General features: G+C 43.8%; 1 protein-coding gene across 2 annotated transcripts in view; it reads left to right on the forward strand.

Annotated features, from left to right (window-relative positions):
• Positions 1-24,328, forward strand: part of LOC126266707 (trypsin alpha-3-like) — a 185,751-nt gene that overhangs the window by 17,311 nt on the left and 144,112 nt on the right. Inside the window, exons 3-5 of one of the 2 annotated variants that reach the window (XM_049971154.1) lie at positions 4,484-4,572; positions 11,878-12,019; positions 17,917-18,030. The exons of the other annotated variant lie outside the window; for it this stretch is intronic. Coding sequence (XP_049827111.1) covers positions 4,484-4,572; positions 11,878-12,019; positions 17,917-18,030 — 345 coding nt within the window. The remainder of the gene's footprint in view (positions 1-4,483; positions 4,573-11,877; positions 12,020-17,916; positions 18,031-24,328) is intronic. 2 annotated transcript variants of the gene reach the window in all.

Raw genomic sequence — 24,328 nt, forward strand, 5'->3', positions numbered from 1 at the left:
ACACTCTTCAGGTACTAAAAACGTGATGCTACAACTCTCAAGTACTATAATACGCCCGAAATTTATGAATTAAACAATGCAAGTACCAAAAACACGCAAAGAAATTAAGAATTAAACTATGTAACAAATGAGTGAGCTAGGAGTATACGACTCGCTGCTGCAGCTGCTTGTCCAACGGCGGCAGGGTGCACACTGTCTTGATGACACTTAATGCTGTGGTAAGAGTATCGAATTATGTAGACCATATATGTAGTAAGCTTTCAGGAAAATTACTGTTCTCTTAATAAATAAAGGCGACAACATACATGCTACTTCATTAATGTGAGAACATATAATCATCGAAGTGATACGTTATAACCTGAGAACTCAATATAGTTATAGTTGACGGATCTCTTAAAGTCACATGGTACGGTGTTGATGGACGACAAATTTCTGTAAATCTAGCTCTCAATACTACAATCCCACGACATATACAAATTGGTTACAATTAAAGTGAAGCTACTCACACAGGTCAAGTATTCGCTGAATTATCGACGGCAACGAAACATGGTGGCTACAGCCTTGCAGCGGTGGATACACCGGTTCCCGTCAGATCACCAAAGTTAAGCGCTGTCGGGTGTGGACGGCACTTGGATGTGTGACCATCCGGGCCACCTTGCACCATTGCCATTTTTCGGGGTGCACTCAGCCTCGTGATGCCAACTGAGGAGCTATTTGACCGAATAGTAGCGGTTCCGGTCATAACACGTTCCTGGAAGGTCGCATTATGCCGATCTGTCCCTGGGTGAGGAACATGAAGTAGGAATCACATGCAGCAAAACGAGCTCTAGATAATGTATGTACGTCACAATACACCTGAAAGACCCTCTTGGTGTATTGTATTCAAAGAACGGCGGATTGAAAAAAAATGGTTGTGAATGCGCACTACATGTTGTTTAACAGTACCCAAAATTTAGCAGTTCTGCATATTCACTGCAAAATGCGCCTCGTCACACCACAGAATATTACTGGTCACATGTTATTAACTTCAGTCCTTTTCAGAAACTGAAGACCAAATTCAGAATGTGGCTGTGTATCATAAGGTTTCAGTTGCTGCACTATTTTTCTCTAGTATGGTTATCAGAGTGAAATAGACTGCAAAACTTTCCATATTGTTGACTATGGGATGGAAAATTCTTCTAACACTGCATGAACAATAGTACTGTCCAGGACACATGCTTAATGGTCAGGTACAACAACAGCAGTCTCATCAGTTAACTTCCTCCCAGATTAGAGACACCTTCCTCTTCCAGGTGCCACACATAACTCACGTAATAATATAGCTCCCTTTTCTATCACATCCTCGTAATGTAATTGGTATGAACCACATTGTAAATTTTTATGACGTAATAAACATTTGATAATTGCCCTGAAAATTGGTCGTTAAACAATTTAAAGAATTTCCACAGTAGATTGTACCTTCAGTGTCTGGCAGCTCATTGAGAAACTGGGTGAATATGGTAAAGATTTGCATATTTTTTTCGTTGATTTTAAGAAGGCCTATGATTGCATACCTCACAAGAGCTTACTCAACCGTTTAAGGGAGTCTGCATAGCAGAGAAACTCATCAATCTGATAAATATATGCCTGAACGAAACCCGTGCAAAGATGAAGATGGGAAATCGCGTAACTGAGGAGTTTGAAATTGTGACAGGACTCAGGCAAGGAGATGGGTTGTCCCCTATTCTGTTCAACTTTGCCCTCGAGAAGATCGTACGCGACACCTACCAAGAGAACGAAGGGATTGAAATCGAAGGAAAGAGACTGGCATACATAGCCTATGCAGACGACATCTGTTTACTCTCTAGGTTGGAAGAGGAGTTGGAGCAAATGACCAAAGCACTAAACGAGCCTGCCAGCAAATTTGGGCTAAACATAAACAAAGTCAAGACAGAGTACCTAGTTATGACGCATGGTCATTGTCAGACTGCTGATCATCTACAATCACTGCAGGTTGGGGACCAGTCCTACATGAGAGTGCAAGAATTCAAATACCTAGGGGGACTTTTCACTGAGAACTCGTCATGTGAAGCAGAGATCCATGCCAGAATACAAACAGGAAACTGAACTTACCACAGCCTTGCACAACTGCTTCGGTCCAGATATCTCTCCAGCTCAAGATTCGACTGTGCGAAACCCTGATCCAGCCTGTTGTTCTATATGGCTGTGAGACATGGAGTATCCGTAAACAGGACTTTCATAAGCTCCTTGTTTTTGAGAGAAAAGTACTTCGGAAGATCTTCAGTCCCTTTCTGGATGCAGATACGGGGGAATGGAGGATCAGATACAACCAAGAGCTTGAGGAACTATACCAGCAGCCCAACATAACAGGAACTGTCAAAGACAAACCAATGCAGTGAGCCGGCCATTTAGCCTGGATGGAGGACCACAGGTGGTCTCGGAAGCTCCTGGATTTCACACCTACAGGAAAGATACCACCAGGGAGACCCAAGAAGCGTTGGAGGGATGGACTCCATGAAGATTTAAACCAAGTGTCAATAGATGTGAACGGATGGCGGATAGCAGCAATGGACAGAATACAGTGGAGGAGGAAACTTGTAGATGCGTGCTGTCCACTGGGCCTGATCACGTAGTTGTAGTAGTAGTAGTAGTATTGGGATAATACATAGAACCAGTGTCATCATCAGTGTAATTCAGTTTATTGGTCACCCTATCAAATTCATATTTACCTTGGTAGGTCATTCGGATTATGTTCAGTTACAACTGGCAACATTGCTGACTCTCTTGACTTTCCTGACCAATAGGATAACACCTTTTGATTTTCTCCACATTTTGTAGTTACAAAACTGGCTCACAGAATTTGGGAGGATTGGAGGGGGAGGGTTAGGTGGAAAGGGTGATGGAGAAAGGAGAGATTCAGGGGGGAGTGGAGGAGAGGGAGGGGTGACATTCACAGAGGTCCGCCAAAAATTGCAGGCAGCCTTTGTACTGGTACAGCCTTACTACTGACCGGTGCAGAATAGTCATCCTTTCTCTATATAAGCTTAAGGTGCTTGCTCACTCAGCAGGGAGCCGCCTCCTGTCTAAACGACATTTCCATAGTTAAAGCAGTGCCCAGTCTCCAATATGTTATACTATTATTTTAGTGGAACAGGGCAGCTGTGTTGATGGCATAGCGTTTCAGCAATATTTTACACATTTTACATAATGCGAGAGATGGAAGCTTCTGTGGACAATAACCTGTAGTAAGAGAAATCAAGCTTTTGAAATATGATATTCGAGAGGAAAATTGATTTTACGGTAAGACTTAGTAACTAACTGAACACACTGAGCGATTTTACCGAAAGATATCTTTAGGGCACAACTTAACGGAAACAATGGATAGTGAGAGCAGAATCAAACAAGAGTTAACTTAGTAATGATAAGTATGTGAGGTAAAAGCAAGTCATGATTACACCAAGAATATTGAGGTGCCTGTAAATTTCAGTGACCAAGTAGCACTGACAGCTTCAACCAAGTGTTTGGGTTCCAGATTTTAACAACAACAACAATACGTCAGGGAAGAGAAAAATGTAAAGCATACAGAAAGACAATGGACTTCAACACTTCTCTACCACTCAGAATTACGCTGCATGTACAAGCACGGGATCATAGATAATGTGAAGCTGTCCACTGAATTCAAGATGTTACATTGGGTTTTAAACGTAAGGTGTGACCATGCACAGGATCTTCCGGGAAATAATACCTCATGTTCACACATAAACAATATGATCTTTCTTAGGGTAGAGTCTTCAAAAGCCTTGAAGTAGTGTATATTGCGCCACTACATGTCGTCTTATTCTCCCTAGTCATCTAGTAGACACGTTTAAATTAGCAGTTTTGTCCATTGACTAAACATACTCTTGATATCCCCTTGTCTTGGGTAAATATTGCATTTATTTCTCAGTGTTTCACTTGCCATCAGCGTGAATAAAGAGTGCCTGCTGCCGAAACACACAGGACACCTACTGTCTGGTTCGATCAGCGTCTGCTCGTATGCTGGTAATTTGTTCAGCACTACTTAAAGTTTCTTTCGGATAGGAGCCTAACAACTTGAATGAATTTTGTATGCCACAAGTGTAATTGGAATACTTTCATGGACCACATTGGATAGTTTTCCTATTGTAAGAAACTAACACTTAGTAATTTCTTTTAAAATATCATTAAAGTATTTCAACCCATGTAGATCGAAACAAAATATTCCAGCCCTGGACAATTCTAAGTATGTGGAAACAAAGGCTTGTTTTGAAATTTGAAGCCTCGGTGGCAGTATTACACGTACCTAAGGAAATTCTCTCACCCATGGATTGCTATTAACTAAAGAAATAATAAAAGCTGACTGATGGAAAGGAGTTCCTTTGTCTCAACTAGCCGATATAAGATGCGGCGATCTAAATCGTTTTCGAAATTCCAGTAATAAACCGTTTCTTTATTTTTGTTTCAGGTTTACTACTACTATTACGACCATATTCTTTGCGATGGAACCATCGTCAATGAAAACTGGGTGCTCACTGCTGCGCACTGTGTAAACGGGTAAGGTCTCCACATTTGAGAAACCATTTCCCTACTAAATGAATCACAAATTTATATTATTTTAACATTAATTCGTACATGTGGGAGTACAAACATACAGCGTAGTGACTCTCGATTTGAATGGGGACGTATTTATGCTCTCTGTTAGAATCAGAGTTTCTGGTGCACCTCCCTTTACAATGAACCATTCATACTATGATGCAAAGATTGAGTTGACCTCCTTCATACTACTAAAAATAACTATCAACTGTTTCTCAAAAGTGAATGACCCTCCGTCCACTTTTTGACTTCCCATTCCCTATGTATAAGGGGCAGTCCAGTGGAACTGAGACAGATCGGAATAAAATAAGTACACATTTTACTATTTCAAAAGAAATCGCTGCAGCTGTTAACACGTTTACCTCATTTCCTTCACGCCTTCATGGAACAATGTTTGGAATTGCCTACGGAACCATAATTGTACCCAGGCGTGCCTTTTTCTTACGAAGCAAATTGATGGTCACGAATATCTGTCTTCATGGATCCAAAAATATGTAAATCGCATGGAGAGTGTTTGAGACTCTGTGGACGGTGTTCAGCGAAACGTCTACAACGTAGTCGAAACATCTTGTCAACAAATCGTCAGAACAACTTGTTGTCAAGTCAATTTAGACTATGGTGCGGAAGATTTGCTGGGAAGGCCTCACACATTCTCCATACAATGTGATTTCCATATCAATGGAGTCCTGAAGAAATTCATCTGTAGACATCAATTCGCCTTGGAAAAATAGGTGCATGTGTGGCTATACTCATGATTTCGTAGACAACTGCAAACATTTTTCCAAGGAGGCATTGACCGTTTGTATTGCAGGTGGATAAATTTATTAACAGTTATGGTGATTACTTGTGAAATGATAAACAGTTTACTTGCTTTTTCCTGTTGTGTACAGTTTTGTGCATTGTGGTAAGGATAGATGGGCTAGAGAGTGATGGAGAAACTGTCGCTGTAGGAAAGCTGGACAGGAAGAAAAATGATTAGCGATCAAGTGAACACAGTAAAAGGAGATTTAGTTAACTTGTACGTCTCCAAGTGAATGAAGATTCATTACAAATAATGCAGTATCAAACAGAGTCTAGCTACGTTAATGTCGATGAGCCTCGATGTAGTAAGAACAAATGATGCTCTGCAAAGAGTACTTGAATGGTCATTGCACGGGGCATTCAGAATGTAACGAGACGGAGCCTGTAAAATAAAACCGCTGAAAGGATCGTAATGCCTTTGCCTGCTGAAGAAGGTGTGGTCCCTATAAGAGTGTCTGTTCAGAAGATATATCCAGCCCTCGTACTCTTACGGATTTCTGGACATCCCTGAAGGATTCATTGTGTCAATTCCCTTCATCTTTATCTGAGACATTAGTCGAGTCCATGTCACGTCATGTTGCGGAACTTATGCCTGCACGCGGGGGCCCTACACGATACATAACTGCTCATGCCCATCGTCAACGGATTACCAGAAAATATTCAAACATTTTCAGTAAAAATTTGTATAATTCTTGAGGTAGATTCCAGTTCACATCAGTAGCAAATGTTGTTTCCCCAGAAACATTCTATTATCACCAACGGCATGTTCCATGGTGCATAATACGTAGTACACAATGACTCCCATTAGCCAGTGTTCACAATTTCTCTTCGTTCTTGGGTATGCGGTGTCGTCAGGATAAAGTAAGGGCACCACAGAAATTGCTTGAATGGCCAATAGGCGACAGAGCTGTTGCCACACTTCCTTTGCTGCCCCGCAAACTAGAGTATGGCAGGTCTTGCACAACGGCTTTGCCGCAAGATGGATCTTGTGCAGATGTGACTGCGTCGGGTATTTACCATTCACAGAATAATACCACGTCGCCGGCGCAGCCGTCGATAAGTTTTGGGGGTTTATGATACAACAGACCGTATTCCAGTCAAACATAGGCTATTTGCTTTCGAAAACGTTCCGCCGCTTTCATGAAGTAAGTGCACCGTACACCCTGCGGACTGTGGGCAGATCATCAGTGCGCAGTATTCCTGCTCAGGTAACTGTTGTATAGAAGAAAAATACGGGAGTGAGACTATACGGTAGATATGTGGTGAATATCTATCAGCGGGTCCAGATTGGGTGGCACAATGTCCGTAAGGAGGAATGAGATCAGACGGCTTTGGTCGTGTTTCCATTGCCAAAGCGTCTGTACCTTGGTGATTCCGAGGCCGCCACCAATCACTAGGAGAGTGAACGTTGTGCAACTTTTTTTTGAAGAGATGTTCGAAGGCAGACTTGAATCTGTCCGCTGGTGCTTGCAGAACGGGAAATATTTTTACCACTATATAAACTTCGGCACCAAGTAGGCGTCAACTAATTTGACCTTTTGGTGCGCATCTAGGGACCGTAAGGGGTGTAGGAGGATTGACGCGAATCTTGTTCATGTGGCATTTGTAGTTGAAAGCGATCGTACAGGGCGTTTTCTTAGTGTACTCCACTTCCAAACATTTCATCCCAGTAACCACTTGAATGTGTCCATCTGGTTGCGCTGGTAACCCGCCGCTAATGTTCACAATTCCTGATTGCGGCCTATTCATTTGTGCACCAGCCACTTTTCAGTAGCTCTCAGTCAGGGCTAGTGCCATGTCAATCTGTTCGTTCGAACGGACTTAAAGGGCTACATCACTTGCGTAAGCCCGATACACAAATTTATCTCTTGGCACATTGATGCCTCATAGTGTTTTGCTGAGTTGAATCAACTGCAGCTCAATCGCGAGTGCAAACAGGCCTATGGACAGGGAACACCCGTGTCTGACAGGGCATTGAAATCTGAATTGGTCCTGTCAAAAGCCCGTTCACTAAGACATTGACCGTGATCCGTAAAGAGACCACATTACTGACGTGATGGCGCCTTGAAATCTGCATGCATCTGTGATAGCTGTCAAATCTCGGTAGTCATGTGAATAGTGCGGTTGGCACTGACTCCTATCCGATCTTTTCCGGTAAACACTGTAATGAGGGTTTTAAAACAAAGTGCCAAAAGTCTTGCAAGGAGTTTGTAATCGCTATTGAGAGGTGTTAGTGGCCGGAACTGATGCACAGAGTATCCTGACGATGTCTTCGGAACGGGGATGATCAGACGTCGCGTAAAGCCGCAATGTACGGTCACTTCAGAGGACTATCGCAACGTCGGCGTTCGTATATACTGAAACTTACTGTAGAACTCTGTGGACAGCACATCGGGTCCCGACGATTGACTCTTGCGACCATTTGGGAAAGCCGCCGTCACCTCCTCTTCCGTCACATGTGATTGCATCTCATCAGCAGTCTCGCGGTCCGTCGGCGCGTCAGTCCCGTAAGCATTTCGTCGAGTGTCGCTCCATCCTTCTTCGAGGACCCTTCTGCGAGTACAAACGGGCGCAGTAGCCCGTAAATCCCTTTTTTATCTCTGCCTGAGTTGTTAACAGCTGGTCGCCCTCCCTTCAAAGTGTCGTCAAGAGGTTCCTCTATTTTTTTCCTACCATGTTGTGCATGGAGGGTGGTTCATGCGCGACCCCATATCTTTGCCGTGCTCTAATGACTGTAGCATTCATCTTTTGGCCCATGAGTTGCAACAGTTTGCCTTTGAAGTGGTTGATTTCTACAAGACGAACCGGTTGTTATACTGGACTGGTTAGAATGGCTCTGAGCACTATGGGACTTAACTTCTAAGGTCATCAGTCCCCTAGAACTTAGAACTACTTAAACCTAACTCACCTAAGAACATAACACACATCCATGCCCGAGGCAGGATTCGAACCTGCGACCGTAGCGGTCGCGCGGTTCCAGACTGTAGCGCCTAGACCCGCTCGGCCAACCCGGCCTGCGTTGTTCTGGACTGTTGTACAGATCTCGGAGGGCACTAAAGTAAAACTCCACTCTGTAGTTGTACCACCGCATTCTATCTCGGAAGTAGTTCATCAGTGTCCACCTCAAAGCCGGTTTGACGCACTGAAACCTCCACAGGAACGCCGACTGACATGCATGTTTATGTTGTATGCATTTCGTGAAGATTTTGGGTGACTACTGCATGGCAATCTCGATCCTTCGAAACGACTACATTCAACTTCCACAATCCTTTTCCGCGTAGGTTACCTGTCGCGAAAGGTTAATGATGTAGATATATGCCAAGTGGTTAGAAAATATCGTCAGCCGGAGTTTCGACTGTTGAAGATTGATACGAAGTTTGCGTGACGTACATGTGCAGTCCATGCGGTTCACTGACTTAGCCTTAAGGATCTTGACCCTCAGTGCTTTCCCATAATACGTCGTTGCTGGACACAGAAATACCTATATTATAGGTAGATCCACGTGTCCAGCAAGGACATGTCACTTACGATAGTGGAGAGCTATGGGCCGGTGCTGTAATTTGGTGTCTGAGTTGAAGTCACCTCCGAGAACAACATCATTGTACTTGGCAGGGAACAGGGGAATTGTCTCAGTCCGATAGAATTCGGAGCGGACGCGTCTGTTGCTGGCCGCGTCCTGTAACGCTGTCGGTAAGTCCGTCATTCATGTACCCTGGTTATCATGGTCAACAGTATCTGCCCAGTTCACAGAATAGTGCACAGGGGCGGCTCGGTGCAAGGTGGGAATTTGGCGATCTGGACTCTGTGCAGTTCCGTTGTCGCGCTATACCCATATCCATGGGTGTCACACCACTGTCTTCACCGCCATAGTCACCTCCGATCGTCTCTTGCTGTACGGGTTCCTGTTCTTTTGTATGACCTGCCGCCGGAGTGCTGGGTTGCGTTTGTGGTATTTGTTTGGCCTTTTCTCGATATGGGCGAGTTGCGTCGTCGGCATTAAGGGGGGGGGGGGGGGGGTGGTACGTTGTTTCTTACGATTTCTTACGATTCTTGCGAGACATGCGTCCTTCCTCCGTGAGACTGTCGCATATTTGGAGTTTCCGTATTCCCTCCAATCTCCTGCTCCAGTTCAGTGACGAAATCCATCTCTTCCGTTCGTATGGAATCAATATGAGCTGAGAAAGAGTGACTTGGGGCGTCTTTGACCTGTCTCACTGGCTGATTCACTACCGGACCATGCTGCAGAGCTGCTGTCTCCTGTGGTTCACCGGTAGCGCTTGTGCAGTGGGGAGCGGTGCCGCAGTTCTTCGCGCTGCCTCGACGTATGTGAGGGGCCGAGCTTGGGATCGTTGCGAGTCAAGATTCTCTCCTAACAGCAGTTACGCAATCCGTCGTTGTAAGCACTCTGGCCGCACGTGACCTTCTTTGCCACAAAAGAGCATATGCGAGGTTGCCACCCCCCCCCCCCCCCCCACCCCTCCATAAATAACGACCGTGAGGAAGCCACAAATGCCTACAAAAGGGGCGACGTGTTTCTAAAGATCACTTCTGACCACTAAGAACGGATAAGTCTCGAAGCTCTACCACTTTTCCTCTATATGGCCAGAACCGTCTCGTATTGCTGCAGTGTCGACGTTACTTGCTGGGCAGTCACCTCAAATGGTAATTCAGAGACACGCACCGCTCTTATTCCAATGCCCTCTGTCTCCACAAGGACAGTCCTACATTGCCAACGGAGTGAAGGAACTTATAACACCAATCTGACAACCGAATTAGTCTGTCACAGCAATCACCATTGATAAGTTTAACATATATGACACTTGCTACAATCCAAAGGTGACGGCCAATCAATTCGTGAAAATCGAGTTTCACCACTTCTCTCAAGAAACGTTTAACTGCAAACGCATTTGGCCGGCTAGATCTGTTCTTAAGCGTCAACTTCACTGTCGGTTTCCGTAGAGAGTTAGCCATATGAGTGGCGTTTGTGTACTCTGAAGTTTGAAAGGTGGCTACACTGAGTCACAGCGCCAGAGATTGCGCCAAAGAGTATTATTCCGCCGCCGCCACTGGCAGTAGTTGTTCAGAGGTTGCCGTGGGAAGTGCTTGTTGAGACGATGTCGTGTGCAGTTATTGTTCTTCTGCTGGCCGTGAGAGTTGATACTGTTCGGTTGTTGTAATGTATATATGGAAGATGCTGCAATGATCACAGTGTATTTTTCGTCAATATATATGGAGGTAACAAAAAATTGTTTTATTTCAAATTTCCTAAATAACAATGCCTCTTGGTCACAGGTTCAGTCAACAAAGCATCTGGTTCATGTTCATGTCTTAGACTTGTAATTCTGGTTTGTATGTGCACTTATAGTATTTCTGGTTTTTTAATTAGGTCATTGTAAACGGTGTTTAATATATCTCGTCGTATTGAGGAAGAACCGTGCCAGATACGTGTATGTTGAATCACACTTCCACACACAGAACAGTTACGCTTGTGCTTTGTTGTTTCGTAGCCTTTATAGTTGCTGGGGACTTAATTAATCAATTGTGTTAACGGAAATTTCCTTTCATTATTTTTTGTTATTTTATGCAGTCACATTGCGTACTAAAATTATTGCATTCATTTTATAATTAAGCCCCCATGCAAGTTTCAACGCTTCCTCTACGTTGCCTGCCGTGGCTAGGACGTAATTAACTCGTCCTAGCCGCACGGCATCTCAACTGCGACAACTGAGTCACCCTAGCACGACTCGGGACCCGTTCTCACAGCTTTAATGCGGCCAGTCCCTCGTCTCCTACCTTCCAGACTTTACAGAAGCTGTCCGGCGAACCTTGCGAAACTAGTACTCCGCGAAGAAAAGGTATTGCGGAGACATGAATTAGCCACAGCCTAGGGGATGTTTCCAGAATGAAGTTTCCTCTCTGCAGCGCAGTCTTCGCTGATGTGAAACTTCCTCGCAGATTAAAACTGTATGCCGGACCGAAAACCGAACTCGGGACATTTCCTTTTCGAGGGGAAAGGGCTCTACGAACTGAGCTAAAACGCAACTATCCTTATGATGCTGTGGAAGCGTCTCTGTCTGCATCAACGTTTAATTAGCTACGAGAATTTCCCTTATGACAGTGTAGAACATGAAGATATATGAAATATTGTACGTAATGAAGTCGCTGTATATTTGATAATCAACGAATTTCATAAGAATGATTGTGTTTGCCGCCTCTTGAGGCATGACTAACCTCGTAACTTACGTGATCTGAAGAAAATATCAACATCAACTTGACTTTCAAATCTGTTTAAATTTTCGTGTTGCCTTTTGGAAAAAGCGGAGAAGCGTCAGACTATCGTAAGATCCTGACGTCAGTGGGCTCCACCATTAAGGACGACAAACACCGACCAATTTGTTGTGATGCAGAATACATTGCACACTCTGTCAGCAATGTAGAGATGCAGACGACTTCTTTTTATTTCAGGTACACCGTGGAGGCCATCTACGTCCACGCCGGCACCACCCAGTCAAGCGCCGACTCCGGCGTGGTGGTAGCAGTAACCGACATAGTCGTTCACGAGGGCTTCGATGAGATGGCCTACACGAACGACGTCGCTTTGCTCAAGGTAAACTCTCCCCTAGTCCTAATTATCTTTTTTCCCTATGCTACAGCAGACCATTGGCAACTACACAGGTTTCATTTTTTTGTTTCTAAACTGGCTGGAAGAAAATCACGACACCACGAAGGAGATATGTGACGTAAACGAAAATTAGTAGGCCTGTTTCTACATCTGGAAGATGATTTCTACTCAGATACCGCGCCTGTTGCATATCAGCGGCGCCAGTACCGATAAACAGCGACCAATCTGCTGTGATGCAGAAAACATTTCACGCTCTTTTGCTTTAAATAGAAACTGTAACTACCAAGACAGTTACTTACATTTGAGATTCGACGCGGTGAGTTCATGTTAGTCAAGAATGGCTATAAGACGACAAAGACGCCATTGTCGACATCTGACTGAGTTTGAACGATATCGGCCGGCCGCGGTGGCCGTGCGGTTCAAGGAGCTGCAGTTCGGAACCGTGGGACTGCTACGGTCGCAGGTTCGAATCCTGCCTCGGGCATGGATGTGTGTGATGTCATTAGGTTAGTTAGGTTTAAGTAGTTCTAAGTTGTAGTTGACTGATGACCTAAGATGTTAGGTCCCATTGTGCTCTGAGCCAAGTAGTGACTAAACATTCAACGTTTCCACCTACCTTTACAGTAGCTTTGCATTCGCAAAATGTCATGGTGGAACCTTTCTCCGTGTTCGTCACTAACCGCTCCCAAATTGGTAGTTCCCATGCCCGGTTTTCCGTGTTCGATTCCCGGCGGGGTCAGGGATTTTCTCTGCCTCGTGATGGCTGGGTTTTGTGTGATGTCCTTAGGTTAGTTAGGTTTAAGTAGTTCTAAGTTCTAGGGGACTGATGACCATAGATGTTAAGTCCCATAGTGCTCCGAGCGACTTGAACCAACCAAATTGGTAGGGCAGAAATCTAAATGAGAATGGAGGAAATGCATTTATAGTGACATTCTGAATCCTAAATTTTTACAGTTCCTTAAAAGAGTTCCCACTAATATGTCGCTGTTTTCTGATGTTGTATTCTCAAGGAAACCTTGAACGACATCCTTGAAAGAACGCCAGGTTGCAAGTTATAACTGACTTAATTTTTCCTCTAAGTTCGTACCATGCATTAACTTCCTAATTTGTGGCCCAATAAAAATACCCTCTTTCAGTTTGGCGTCACAAAATTCAGGCAACACTTCACATAGCTACATGAAACCATTAGCATTTTTGTCTACTGTCTTGACAAAATTCGTCATAAGGCCGAGCGTAATATTCAGTGGCGGAAGGAAAGCAGTTTGAGAATCCACAAAAGGTATAATATTTTTCCTCCCTGGACCAATTTCTCGCGTGGTGGCCACTGGTTAACCGTATAATGTCTGTTTGTTGCAAGGCTGTCCCAAAGACAAAGGAAACGGAAATACTTCGTGAATTCACCTTGGAGACCAGTTAGCAAACAAATCACCTTAAGATCACCACGTATTTTCCAGTGTTCTTCCTTATACTTAATAACTTCAAGTATCTCTGACAAATTAACGTTGTTCCCTTTCATAGTCATAGAGTACCCTACACGTGCAGATGGAAACGTATTGCTATTATGCAATAGTGCAGCGATCAGACTTGAGTTGGAAGCATCAACAAACAAGCGCCACTCAGTAGCATCGTATTATATATTCAACTGTTTCATTAATCACACTACATCACTACAAGAACAAACGCTGCCCACAACATGGTAATATATCATCAGATCTTTATTACGTTGCCTAAAGTGAGTAATTCTTGTTTCTTCGTGAAGTAAGTTCCATTCTTTAAGACGTGAAGAGAAAATTTCTGCATGCTCCTTGGATAAGTATAAATCACGAACTAGGTCATTCAAGTGTGCTAGTGCCTTTAAATGTGGTCTTTGTTCTGGAAAGTGCTCCTCTTCACTTGATTGACATTGTGCTTCCTCAGCGTTTGTAGGTTCATGATCAGAACTAGGAACCCGCCACACTAGTGGAGGAGTTGGAACTGGCAGGTCTTCACCGTGGGGAACAGGTATAATTGCTGATGGCAGGTTATGGCACTCAATACCATTCTTATTCTTTTATAAAAAGGCAGTTACATTAGTAGAACAGAAGTAGCAATCATCAAAATCATTTTGAGGCACTCTCCACATCACTGGTATGCAAAATGGTAAGTGTTCTTTTATTTCCTTTCAGCCATTTTGTTAGTTCAGAATTGCACGTAGTGCAAGTTATGTTTGGTGCCCAATCTTTATCCTGGTCTCCCAGTTGGCATTTGTAGTATAAATGATACGACGTCTTCAGTAGGTTAGAAATTGGTCGACTTAGTTTCCTTGTCGTGAATTCACCATATATATAACAAATTAAATCGGGATAGTTTGTACATCGACGTATTGATTTCTTCATGTTGCGTTTTGAATGTCTATAAAACACTTTTCTGTCGAATGAACTTTGCCAGATCAATTCCTGAAAAAGAAAAGAAATATTGAAAGACATGAGATAGTATAGAAGGAAGAGTACGCAAATTTACATGACTGGAGGGTTTAAATACACAATGTAAAATACACTCATGTTACAAAATGGTTCAAATGGCTCTGAGCACTATGGTACTTAACTTCTAAGGTCATCAGTCCCCTAGAACTTAGAACTACTTAAACCTAACTAACCTAAGGACATCAGACATATCCAAGACCGAGGAAGGATTCGAACCTGCGACCGTAGCGGCCGCTCGTTTCTATACTCTAGCGCCTAGAACCGCTCGGCCACCTTGGACGGCCTCATGTTACATATTACATTCAAAAAGTAGTTCAGATTAAAGTTAAGAACAAAACAGTCACTGCACTAACTTTTATCACACTCGTTTCAAACACAAAGCACATAACAATTATACAGTAAATTCAACTATGTTTTATAACTTGCAGGTCATAACTTATAATCCTGACGTGATGGACACTTTCTGATTTCACATTTCATGTCACATTACAATAAAGAATTAAGTTTTATATGTACTTTGTACCAAAACCACTGTTGACTGCCACGCGGGATTAGCCGAGCGGTGTCTAGGGCGCTGCAGTCATGGACTGTGAGGCTGGTTCCGGCGGAGGTTCGAGTACTCCCTCGGGCATGGGTTTGTGTGTTTCTCCTTAGGATAATTTAGGTAAAGTAGTGTGTAAGCTTAGGGACTGATGACCGTAGCAGTTGAGCCCCATGGGATTTCACACACTTAGTCCTACTTAGTCCATTGTTGACTGGTGTATCCCCTAAAGGGGCTACGAGAAGCTGTATGTTCCTTCCGCGATACTGAAGAAATACTTGGCAGGAATGTAGTCACTGTGCATGGTTGCTGGCAGAGATGGTCTCGAGAATGTAAGGTAGCAAGAAGCCCGGGCTCTCCTATCGAGAAGGAAGACCATCGTGTTCAGCGTAAAGCTCTATCGCGGATATCTGTACTTACAGCAGCAACTTCAGCAGCAGTTGGCACCACAGTGACAAAACGAGCTGTTACGCATCGGTTACTTTTAGGACAACTTCAAGCTAGACGCCATGTAGCGTGCATTCCACTGACCCAAAATCAAGCCATTTCCGACTTCAGTGCTGTCAAGGGAGAGATCATTGGAGATCTGTTGTGTTTTCTGATGAAAGCTGGCTCTGGCTCGGTGCCATTGCTGGCCGTGTGTCGGTTGTGAGTAGACCAGTTGAGGACCTGCAGAAAACGTGTCCGTATGCTAGACACACTGGACTTGCACCTGGAGAGAAGGCCGGCTACGATTTCGAATGACAGCATGAGCACTCTCGTTGCTATCCCACGCACTACAACATTGTATGTTAATCTTGTGATTCGAGCTGTTGTGCTACTATTTGTGAAGAGCATTCCGGGGTTGTTGTCAAAGAGGATAACGCTCAGCCACATGCTGCCGTTGTAAGCCAACAGGCTCTACATGTTGCCTTGGCTTACTGAATCACCACATCTGTCTCCCGTCGAGGACGTGTGGCACATCGGCGGACGATAGCTACACCCTCATCCACGAATATCATTAATCATGGATGTATTGACAGACCAACTGCAACAAGCATAGAACTCCTTTCCACAAACAAACGCCCGGCACCTGCAGTACACAATGCATGCACGTTTCCAAACATTCTGTAGATTACACTGGCTAATAATTTACATGCATTATACATTTGCGATGGCTTTTCTCTCGCTTACATTTACCTGTGATCTAACAATGTTAACCACTTAAATATATTACGTAGACAGTTGTATTCCCAAAATTTCATTACTGTATATTAATTATATTTTGGTGCTGCGATTCTTTTCCGTGAGTGTGTTAGTGTTACTGTTGTTGTTTGGCACAGAACTAAATGATATGCCTTAAGTGTTGAAGTATTCGTGGCGTCCTGTTCAACATTAATTTGGTCTCAATTTAGAATTCTTAAGACTTAATAGACACTGTCTAGGCGAGGTGGTCTACAGATTAGCATCTTACATAGCTAATCCAGCCGTCGTTCGTGTATTTAGGAATCTCTAAACAACAAAACTAAGGGTCCCACCAAATATATATCAGGAAGATACACTGATTCGTCGCCGGCCGGTGTGGCCGAGCGGTTCTATGCGCTACAGTCTTGAACCGAGATACCGCTACGGTCGCAGGTTCGAATCCTGCCGAGGGCACGGGTGTGTGAGGTGTCCTTAGGTTAGTTAGGTTTAAGTAGTTCTAAGCTCTAGGGGACTAATGACCTCAGATGTTAAGTCCCATGGTGCTCAGAGACAATTAAGACAACACTGATTCGTCCATTATTATCTGCTTAGGGCCGCGCGGGTTTAGCCGAGCGGTGTCTAGGGCGCTGCAGTCATGGACTGTGCTGCTGGTCCCTGCGGAGGTTCGAGTCCTCCTTCGGGCATGGATGTGTGTGTTTGTCCTTAGGGTAATTTAGGTTAAGTAGCGTGTAATCTTAGGGAATGATGACCTTAGCAGTTAAGTCCCATAAGATTTCACACACATTTGAAAATTTTTTTATCTGCTTAGGCTGCCGCGCCTACTATTTTGTAGTCAATATATTTAATTGCTTTATTAATGTACTGCGCAATTTAGATACTAAATTTATGTTTTAAAACTCGCAAAACACAGTAAATGAGATTAAACGCATTAAATTTCCTATTAACTGGGAGAATGTCTCATTGGGCATTATGAACCTCGGCAAGAACTTTGAATTAACAAACGTAGTAATAATTATTAATAACAGTTTATTAAAATATGGTAAGGCCAGTGTGATCAAAACATATGGGGCGCTAAAGACTACACTGTTGAGCGCCCATAACACCATATCCATCAACTCTACAGCTACTGCCATTGTACAAGTACTTTTCGTTTCAAGAGTAATCATAAAAGGGTGACCCAGCAGTGGGAAACTGTCTTAAGTGCATTCTTCTGAATATATTTCATAGTTTGTTTTTACCGAATCAAGTAGAGAGCAGAAAAAATCACAGATTAAAACTGATATGTTAATGACAAACACATTGCAATGGCAGCATTGAAGAACAGTTAAACAGCATGTATATGAATTTGAAGTTTAGCTTGTAATTAGAATTAGCGGACAGTCGAAGTTTTAGGAAGTTCGAAAATGTAATGCTTGCGCAACCACAAAGGGGTCTCTACTGCTGGACAACACTCAAAAGGAGTAAAGTGATCGTCATGTCTGAGACATTATAACATTATAAATATCAGCACGCTGACTGCCACGCACAGAGCTTCACTGCCAGGCCAGGCCACGGCACTAGGTGTGGAGTTAAGGGGCCACCGGTAGGCTCGTGGCATTTAATGTGTTAGAGGACAGGTTGCTTCACTTTCTATTGATGCACAAATAAGTTCCCCCACTGGTTGTTAGCTGTCAGTGTGGTCTCGTTTCTTGCAGCTGGCGCAGTCGCTGTCCTTCTCATCGACCATACAGGCCGTCTCTCTGCCGGCTTCGGGTCAGCAAACAGCCGCCGGTACCACAGCCACTGTGGTCGGCTGGGGATCAACCGAGGTGAGTTCACAAGGGTTACGAGTGTAAGGGAGAACTGAGTGTCAGAACATCCGGCACTGTCGATTTACTTATATACCAGTTGGTTACCTCGCACTGTCTATCCACTTGCTCCTCTAAATCTTGTAAGGGATAATAAAAAGAAAGAATACTGCATCTAGCGTAGAAAATAATGTCGTTCGTTTACCTACACAAACTGGAATGTAAAATCTTTTACAAGCTATGCTGACAGAAAAAAAGAGCAATACTAATAAGGAGTTGTGCAACGTGAATGAAAGTTGGTAGGCGTGTTTCTACATCTGAAAGATTATGCCTATCCATATTTCGCACCAGTCGCATAAGAGTGGTGCTAGTAGTACCAGATTTGGTTTGAATATTCTCTGTGGACCTCGTGAGCGTTAGTTACCTCTGAGATTGGACGTGATTAATTGATGTTATTCAAGAAAGCCTTTAATGCGACAAAAACATCATTATCAACGTATCACTGAGTTTGAACACAGTAATGTAACACAACTATGAGAAGCTGGATGTTCCTTCTGCGAATGTCAACGTGACACTACTGAGAGGGAACACATCGTGTTTAGCTTTTGGCTATGTCGCATCGTACCAGACCTGCAGCAGTAATGTGAACAGCAGTTGGCACCACAGTGGCAGAACGGACTGATACAGTTCGGTCCTTCAAGAACAGTTCCGAGTTAGAGGCTCTGTTGCGTGCATTCCACTGACACAAACCACCGTCGTTTTCGACTTCAGTGGTGTCAAGCGAGAGCTCATTGGACGGCAGGGTGGAGATCTGCTGTGTTTACTGATGCAAGCTGGACCTACCTCGGTGCCAGTGATGGCTGAGAGTTGGTTAGAAGGGGGCCAGTCGCGAGTCCGCCGCAACCTACCTGCTTAGTTGACACCTCAATCTGCTCATTCGACCTGTGTTGGAATTCATGAACAGCATTCCATGTAGTGTTTTCCAACAAGATAAAGCTCGACCACATACATCAGTTATGCACGTTTACTGTTTGCATGGAACATTCTGGCGGTTACACCGATTACTAATGTACCAGCAGTCCACATACGCAATGACTTACCTCGCTCTTACATTAATCTCTGAATCTCTGCTCTTACAATTTTAATCACTTTTTTTTTTTTTTTGTCAACAGTCTACTGACTGGTTTGTGACGGCCCGCATCCTTTCCTGTGCCAACCTCTTCATCTCAGAGTAGCGCTTGCAACCTACGTCCCCAATTATTTGCTTGACGTATTCCAAACTCTGTCTTCCTCTACAGTTTTTGCCCTCTACAGCTCCCTCCTCTAGTACCATGGAAGTCATTCCCTCATCTCTTAGCAGATGTCCTATCATCCTGTCCCTTCTCCTCATCAGTATTTTCCACATATTTCTTTCCTCTCCGATTCTGCGTAGAACCTCCTCATTCCTTATCTTATCAGTCCACCTAATTTTCAACATTCGTCTATAGCACCACATCTCAAATGCTTCTATTCTCTTCTGTTCCGGTTTTCCCACAGTCCATGTTTCACTACCATACAATGCTGTACTCCAGACGAAGATATTAGTAGACGTCACTTGGCCAGAAACGCCTTTTTTGCCATAGCGAGTTTGCTTTTGATGTCCTTCTTGCTCCATCCGTCATTGGTTATTTTACTGCCTAGGTAGCAGAATTCCATAACTTCATTAACTTCGTGACCATCAATCCTGATGTTAAGTTTCACGCTGTTCTCATTTCTACTACTTCTCATTACCTTCATCTTTCTCCGATTTACTCTCAAACCATACTGTGTACTCATTAGACTGTTCATTCCATTCAGCAGATCATTTAATTCTTCTTCACTTTCACTCAGGATAGCAATGTCATCAGCGAATCGTATCATTGATATCCTTTCACCTTGTATTTTAATTCCACTCTTGAACCTTTCTTTTATTTCCATCATTGCTTCCTCGATGTACAGATTGAAGGCTACAGCCTTGTCTTATACCCTTCTTAATACGAGCACTTCGTTCTTGATCGTCCACTCTTATTATTCCCTCTTGGTTGTTGTACATATTGTATATGACCGGTCTCTCCCTATAGCTTACACCTACATTTTTCAGAATCTCGAACAGCTTGCACCAATTTATATCGTCGAACGCTTTTTCCAGGTCGACAAACCCTATGAACGTGTCTTGATTTTTCTTGAGCCTTGCTTCCATTATTACCCGTAACGTCAGAATTGACTCTCTCGTCCCTTTACTTTTCCTTAAGCCAAACTGATCGTCACCTAGCGAATTCTCAATTTTCTTTTCCATTCTTCTGTATATTATTCTTGTCAGCAGCTTCGATGCACGTGTGCGATAATATTCGCACTTGTCAGCTCTTGCCGTCTTCGGAATTGTGTGGATGATGCTTTTCCGAAAGTCAGATGGTATGTCGCCAGACTCATATATTCTACACACCAACGTGAATAGTCGTTTTGTTGCCACTTCCCCCAATGATTTTAGAAATTCTGATGGAATGTTATCTATCCCTTCTGCCTTATTTGACCGTAAGTCCTCCAAAGCTCTTTTAAATTCCGATTCTAATACTGGATTCCCTATCTCTTCTAAATCGACTCCTGTTTCTTCTTCTATCACATCAGACAAATCTTCACCCTCATAGAGGCTTTCAATGTATTCTTTCCACCTATCTGCTCTCTCCTCTGCATTTAACAGTGGAACCCCCGTTGCACTCTCAGTGTTACAACCGTTTCTTTTAATGTCACCAAAGGTTGTTTTGACTTTCCTGTATGCTGAGTCTGTCTTTCCGACAATCATATCTTTTTCGATGTCTTCACATTTTTCCTGCAGCCATTTCGTCTTAGCTTCGCTGCACTTCCTACTTATTTCATTCCTCAGCGACTTGTATTTCTGTATTACTGATTTTCCCGGAACATGTTTGTACTTCCTCCTTTCATCAATCAACTGAAGTATTTCTTCTGTTATCCATGGTTTCTTCGCAGCTATCTATCTTTGTACTTATGTTTCCCTTCCCAACTCCTTTGATGACCCTTTTTAGAGATGTCCATTCCTCTTCAACTGTAATGCCTACTGCTCTATTCCTTATTGCTGTATCTATAGCTGTATCTTCAAACGTATCTCGTCATTCCTTAGTACTTCCCTTTCCCACTTCTTTGCGCATTGATTCTTCCTGACTAATGTCTTGAACTTCAGCCTACTCTTCATCACTACTATATTGTGATCTGAGTCTATATCTGCTCCTGGGTACGCCTTACAATCAGTATCTGATTTCGGAATCTCTGTCTGACCATGATGAAATCTAATTGAAATCTTCCAGTATCTCCCGACCTTTTCCAAGTATACCTCCTCCTCTTGTGATTCTTGAACAAGGTATTCGCTATTACTAGCTGAAACTTGCTACAGAACTCAATTAGCCTTTCTCCTCTTTCATTCCTTGTCCCAAGTCCATATTTTCCTGTAACCTTTTCTTCTAATCCTGCCCCTACAACTGTATTCCAGTCGCCCATGACTATTAGATTTTCGTCCCCCTTTACATACTGCATTACCCTTTCAATATCCTCATACACTTTCTCTATCTGTTCATCTTCAGTTTGCGATGTCGGCATGTACACCTGAACTATCGTTGTCGGTGTTGGTCTGCTGTCGATTCTGATTAGAACAACCCGGTCACTGAATTGTTCACAGTAACACACCCTCTGCCCTACCTTCCTATTCATAACGAATCCTACACCTGTTATATCATTTTCTGCTGCTGTTGATATTACCCGATACTCATCTGACCAGAGATCCTTGTCTTACTTCTATTTCACTTCACTGACCCCTACTATATCTAGATTGAGCCTTTGCATTTCCCTTTTCAGATTTTCTAGTTTCCCTACCACGTTCAAGCTTCTGACATTCCACGCCCCGACTCTTACAATGTTATCCCTTCGTTGATTATTCAGTCTTTTTCTCGTGGTAACCTCCCCCTTGGTAGTCCCCTCCCGGAGATCCGAATGGGGGACCATTCCGGAATCTTTTGCCAATGGAGAGATCATCATGACACTTTTTCAATTACAGGCCACATATCCTGTGGATACACGTTACGTGTCTTTAATGCAGTGGTTTCCATTGACTTCTGCATCCTCATGCCGTTGATCATTGCTTATTCTTCCGCCTTTAGGGGCAATTTCCCACCTCTAGGACAAGAGAGTGCCCAGAACCGCTATCCGCTCCTACGCCCTCTTTGACAAGGCCGTTGGCAGATTGAGGCTAACTTCTTATGCCGGAAGTCTTCGGCAGCCAATGCTGACTATATATCAAAATTTAGGCAGTGGCGGGGATCGAACCAAGGACCTAAAACGTTTTGATTATGAATCAAACACGCTACCCCTTTTTTTGTTTTTTTTCGTTTTTTTTCTTTTTTTGTTTTTTTTCTTTTTTTATTTTTTTTTCTACCATCTTTTTTTTTCTCTCTCTATAAAGTAATTTCCCTTAAAAGCCCCTTAGGAAAATGGAACTAAAAAACCCCTAAGTGCCACCGCCACTTTTCATCCTATAACAAAAAATCTGATCCACTTCAGGCGTTGGCTCCTGAGTAAACCCACCCCAGAGAGCTGCCTATATATCAGGGGAAATATGGGAAATCAAGGTTAGGGCTATCCTTTGCCACTTTTTTTTTTGTTACATGTGAATTCTAGTAAGTAAGTGTTACAAGTAAGTGTTACAACAACAAAGGTGGCATAAAGGAGTAATCCAGAAATAAAAACATAAATCACTGATGTAATTCCAACTAAAAGGTTCTTCAATAATGTAACTGGTTCCACTTGGAGCCTCGTCATCGTTATCTGATATCTCCAATTGCGCCTTTGAAGGGCATCTGCAACGGAGGCATTCAGCTTCGCTAGTGCCTCAAGGAAAACAGCATCCTTGCAGCAGCTTGTCTCTTCCTTCGCTCATGGCTGACAAGGCAGAACGTTCAGCCGTTTGTGTGATGCGGCACAGAACATTAACCGCAGCTCGGCACTCCCCAGCTGAGTGGGGGGTTAACGAAAACGCTGCGTAAATAATTTGCGAAGAGCGTACGGTATTTCGGTGTGCGTTCGAGGGCATTGTGAGCATTTTGCAGGAACCACCAGTAATCAAGCTGCTATTTCTCTCCGTCGCGAAAGATGTAGGCGACTGTAAGTCCTTTGAACCATGTACGCGCATGATATTTTGCAGCCGGAAAGTAAGTTCCATCGGGACAGAGTAGGGTCTGAGGGTCAATCATATCAGGTGTGACCCGGAGGTAACAAGCCAATATCTTCTGTGTTAGTCGCCAAACTCCGGACGATGATGCGCAAGTAAAACGATGTTCATCAGTATCCAAAAGGTGACAATCTGAGCAATAAGGGGAGTCTGCCAGTCCAATAGTGTGAAGTCGCTGTAGTGTGGCATATTTTTTGTTGGCGATCTGATACCACTTCGAACGCACCGTGGAGGACAGAAAGTTGTGGTGTATCGTTTTCCACACTCTTGGCCAGTGAACCGTAGGGTACTTGTTTTCCACCACCTTATGGGGAACAGCACGCAGAAGGTTGGTGTAAAAATCTTTCGCCTTTGGTGGACGCGTGGCGGAGAGGTTCGAGCTGACATAGCTGTAATCAAGAATGAAGGTCGACACATGGGAGAGCTGTGGTGCGACGTGCGCAACCGACACCGGCGGGACGTTAGAGACTGGCATCAGAACCTGTAGTAAACGACCCGTGAGAGAGGTATATTGACTTTTCCATCGTTTCCTCATGTTGCTCATGTAAAGGCTAGCTGCTCTCGCCCTGACGTTGACCAATCCCAGCCCTCCTTTGTGCACTGGGAGGGTAAGAGCGTCGTATCGTACTTTAAAGATATGACCTGCGGAAACGTAGTAACTGAAGGCCGCTTGAAGCCGGCGACCTATCTGCAGCGGTAGTGGGAGGACTTGTGCCACGAGATTGAGTTTTGATGCCACGTAGAGGTTCAGGTATTCAACACGTTGTAGCTGGTTCAAGTCCCGGAGCAGGTTCTGTCGCACCATTGCGCGTATGATCTGTAATAATCGTCGGTAGTTTGCTGCAGCTGTTTTACGTACATCTTTCTTGAACGTGATTCCCAAATATCGCAGATCAGAAACTGGTGGGAGGGGAGCGAGGGCTTCCGGTCCGAGACCTCGCCCAATATCCAACGCCGCCGACTTGTTGATGTTCAGAAGACTGCCGGCGGCCTGTCCGTATCGCTCAATCCAGGTTAGTACGCTTTGAACTTCGTCATTGGAACGAACCAGCAGTAGCAGGTCGTCAG

Source organism: Schistocerca gregaria, chromosome 4, assembly GCF_023897955.1.
Source record: "Schistocerca gregaria isolate iqSchGreg1 chromosome 4, iqSchGreg1.2, whole genome shotgun sequence".
NCBI classification, from domain to species: domain Eukaryota; kingdom Metazoa; phylum Arthropoda; class Insecta; order Orthoptera; family Acrididae; genus Schistocerca; species Schistocerca gregaria.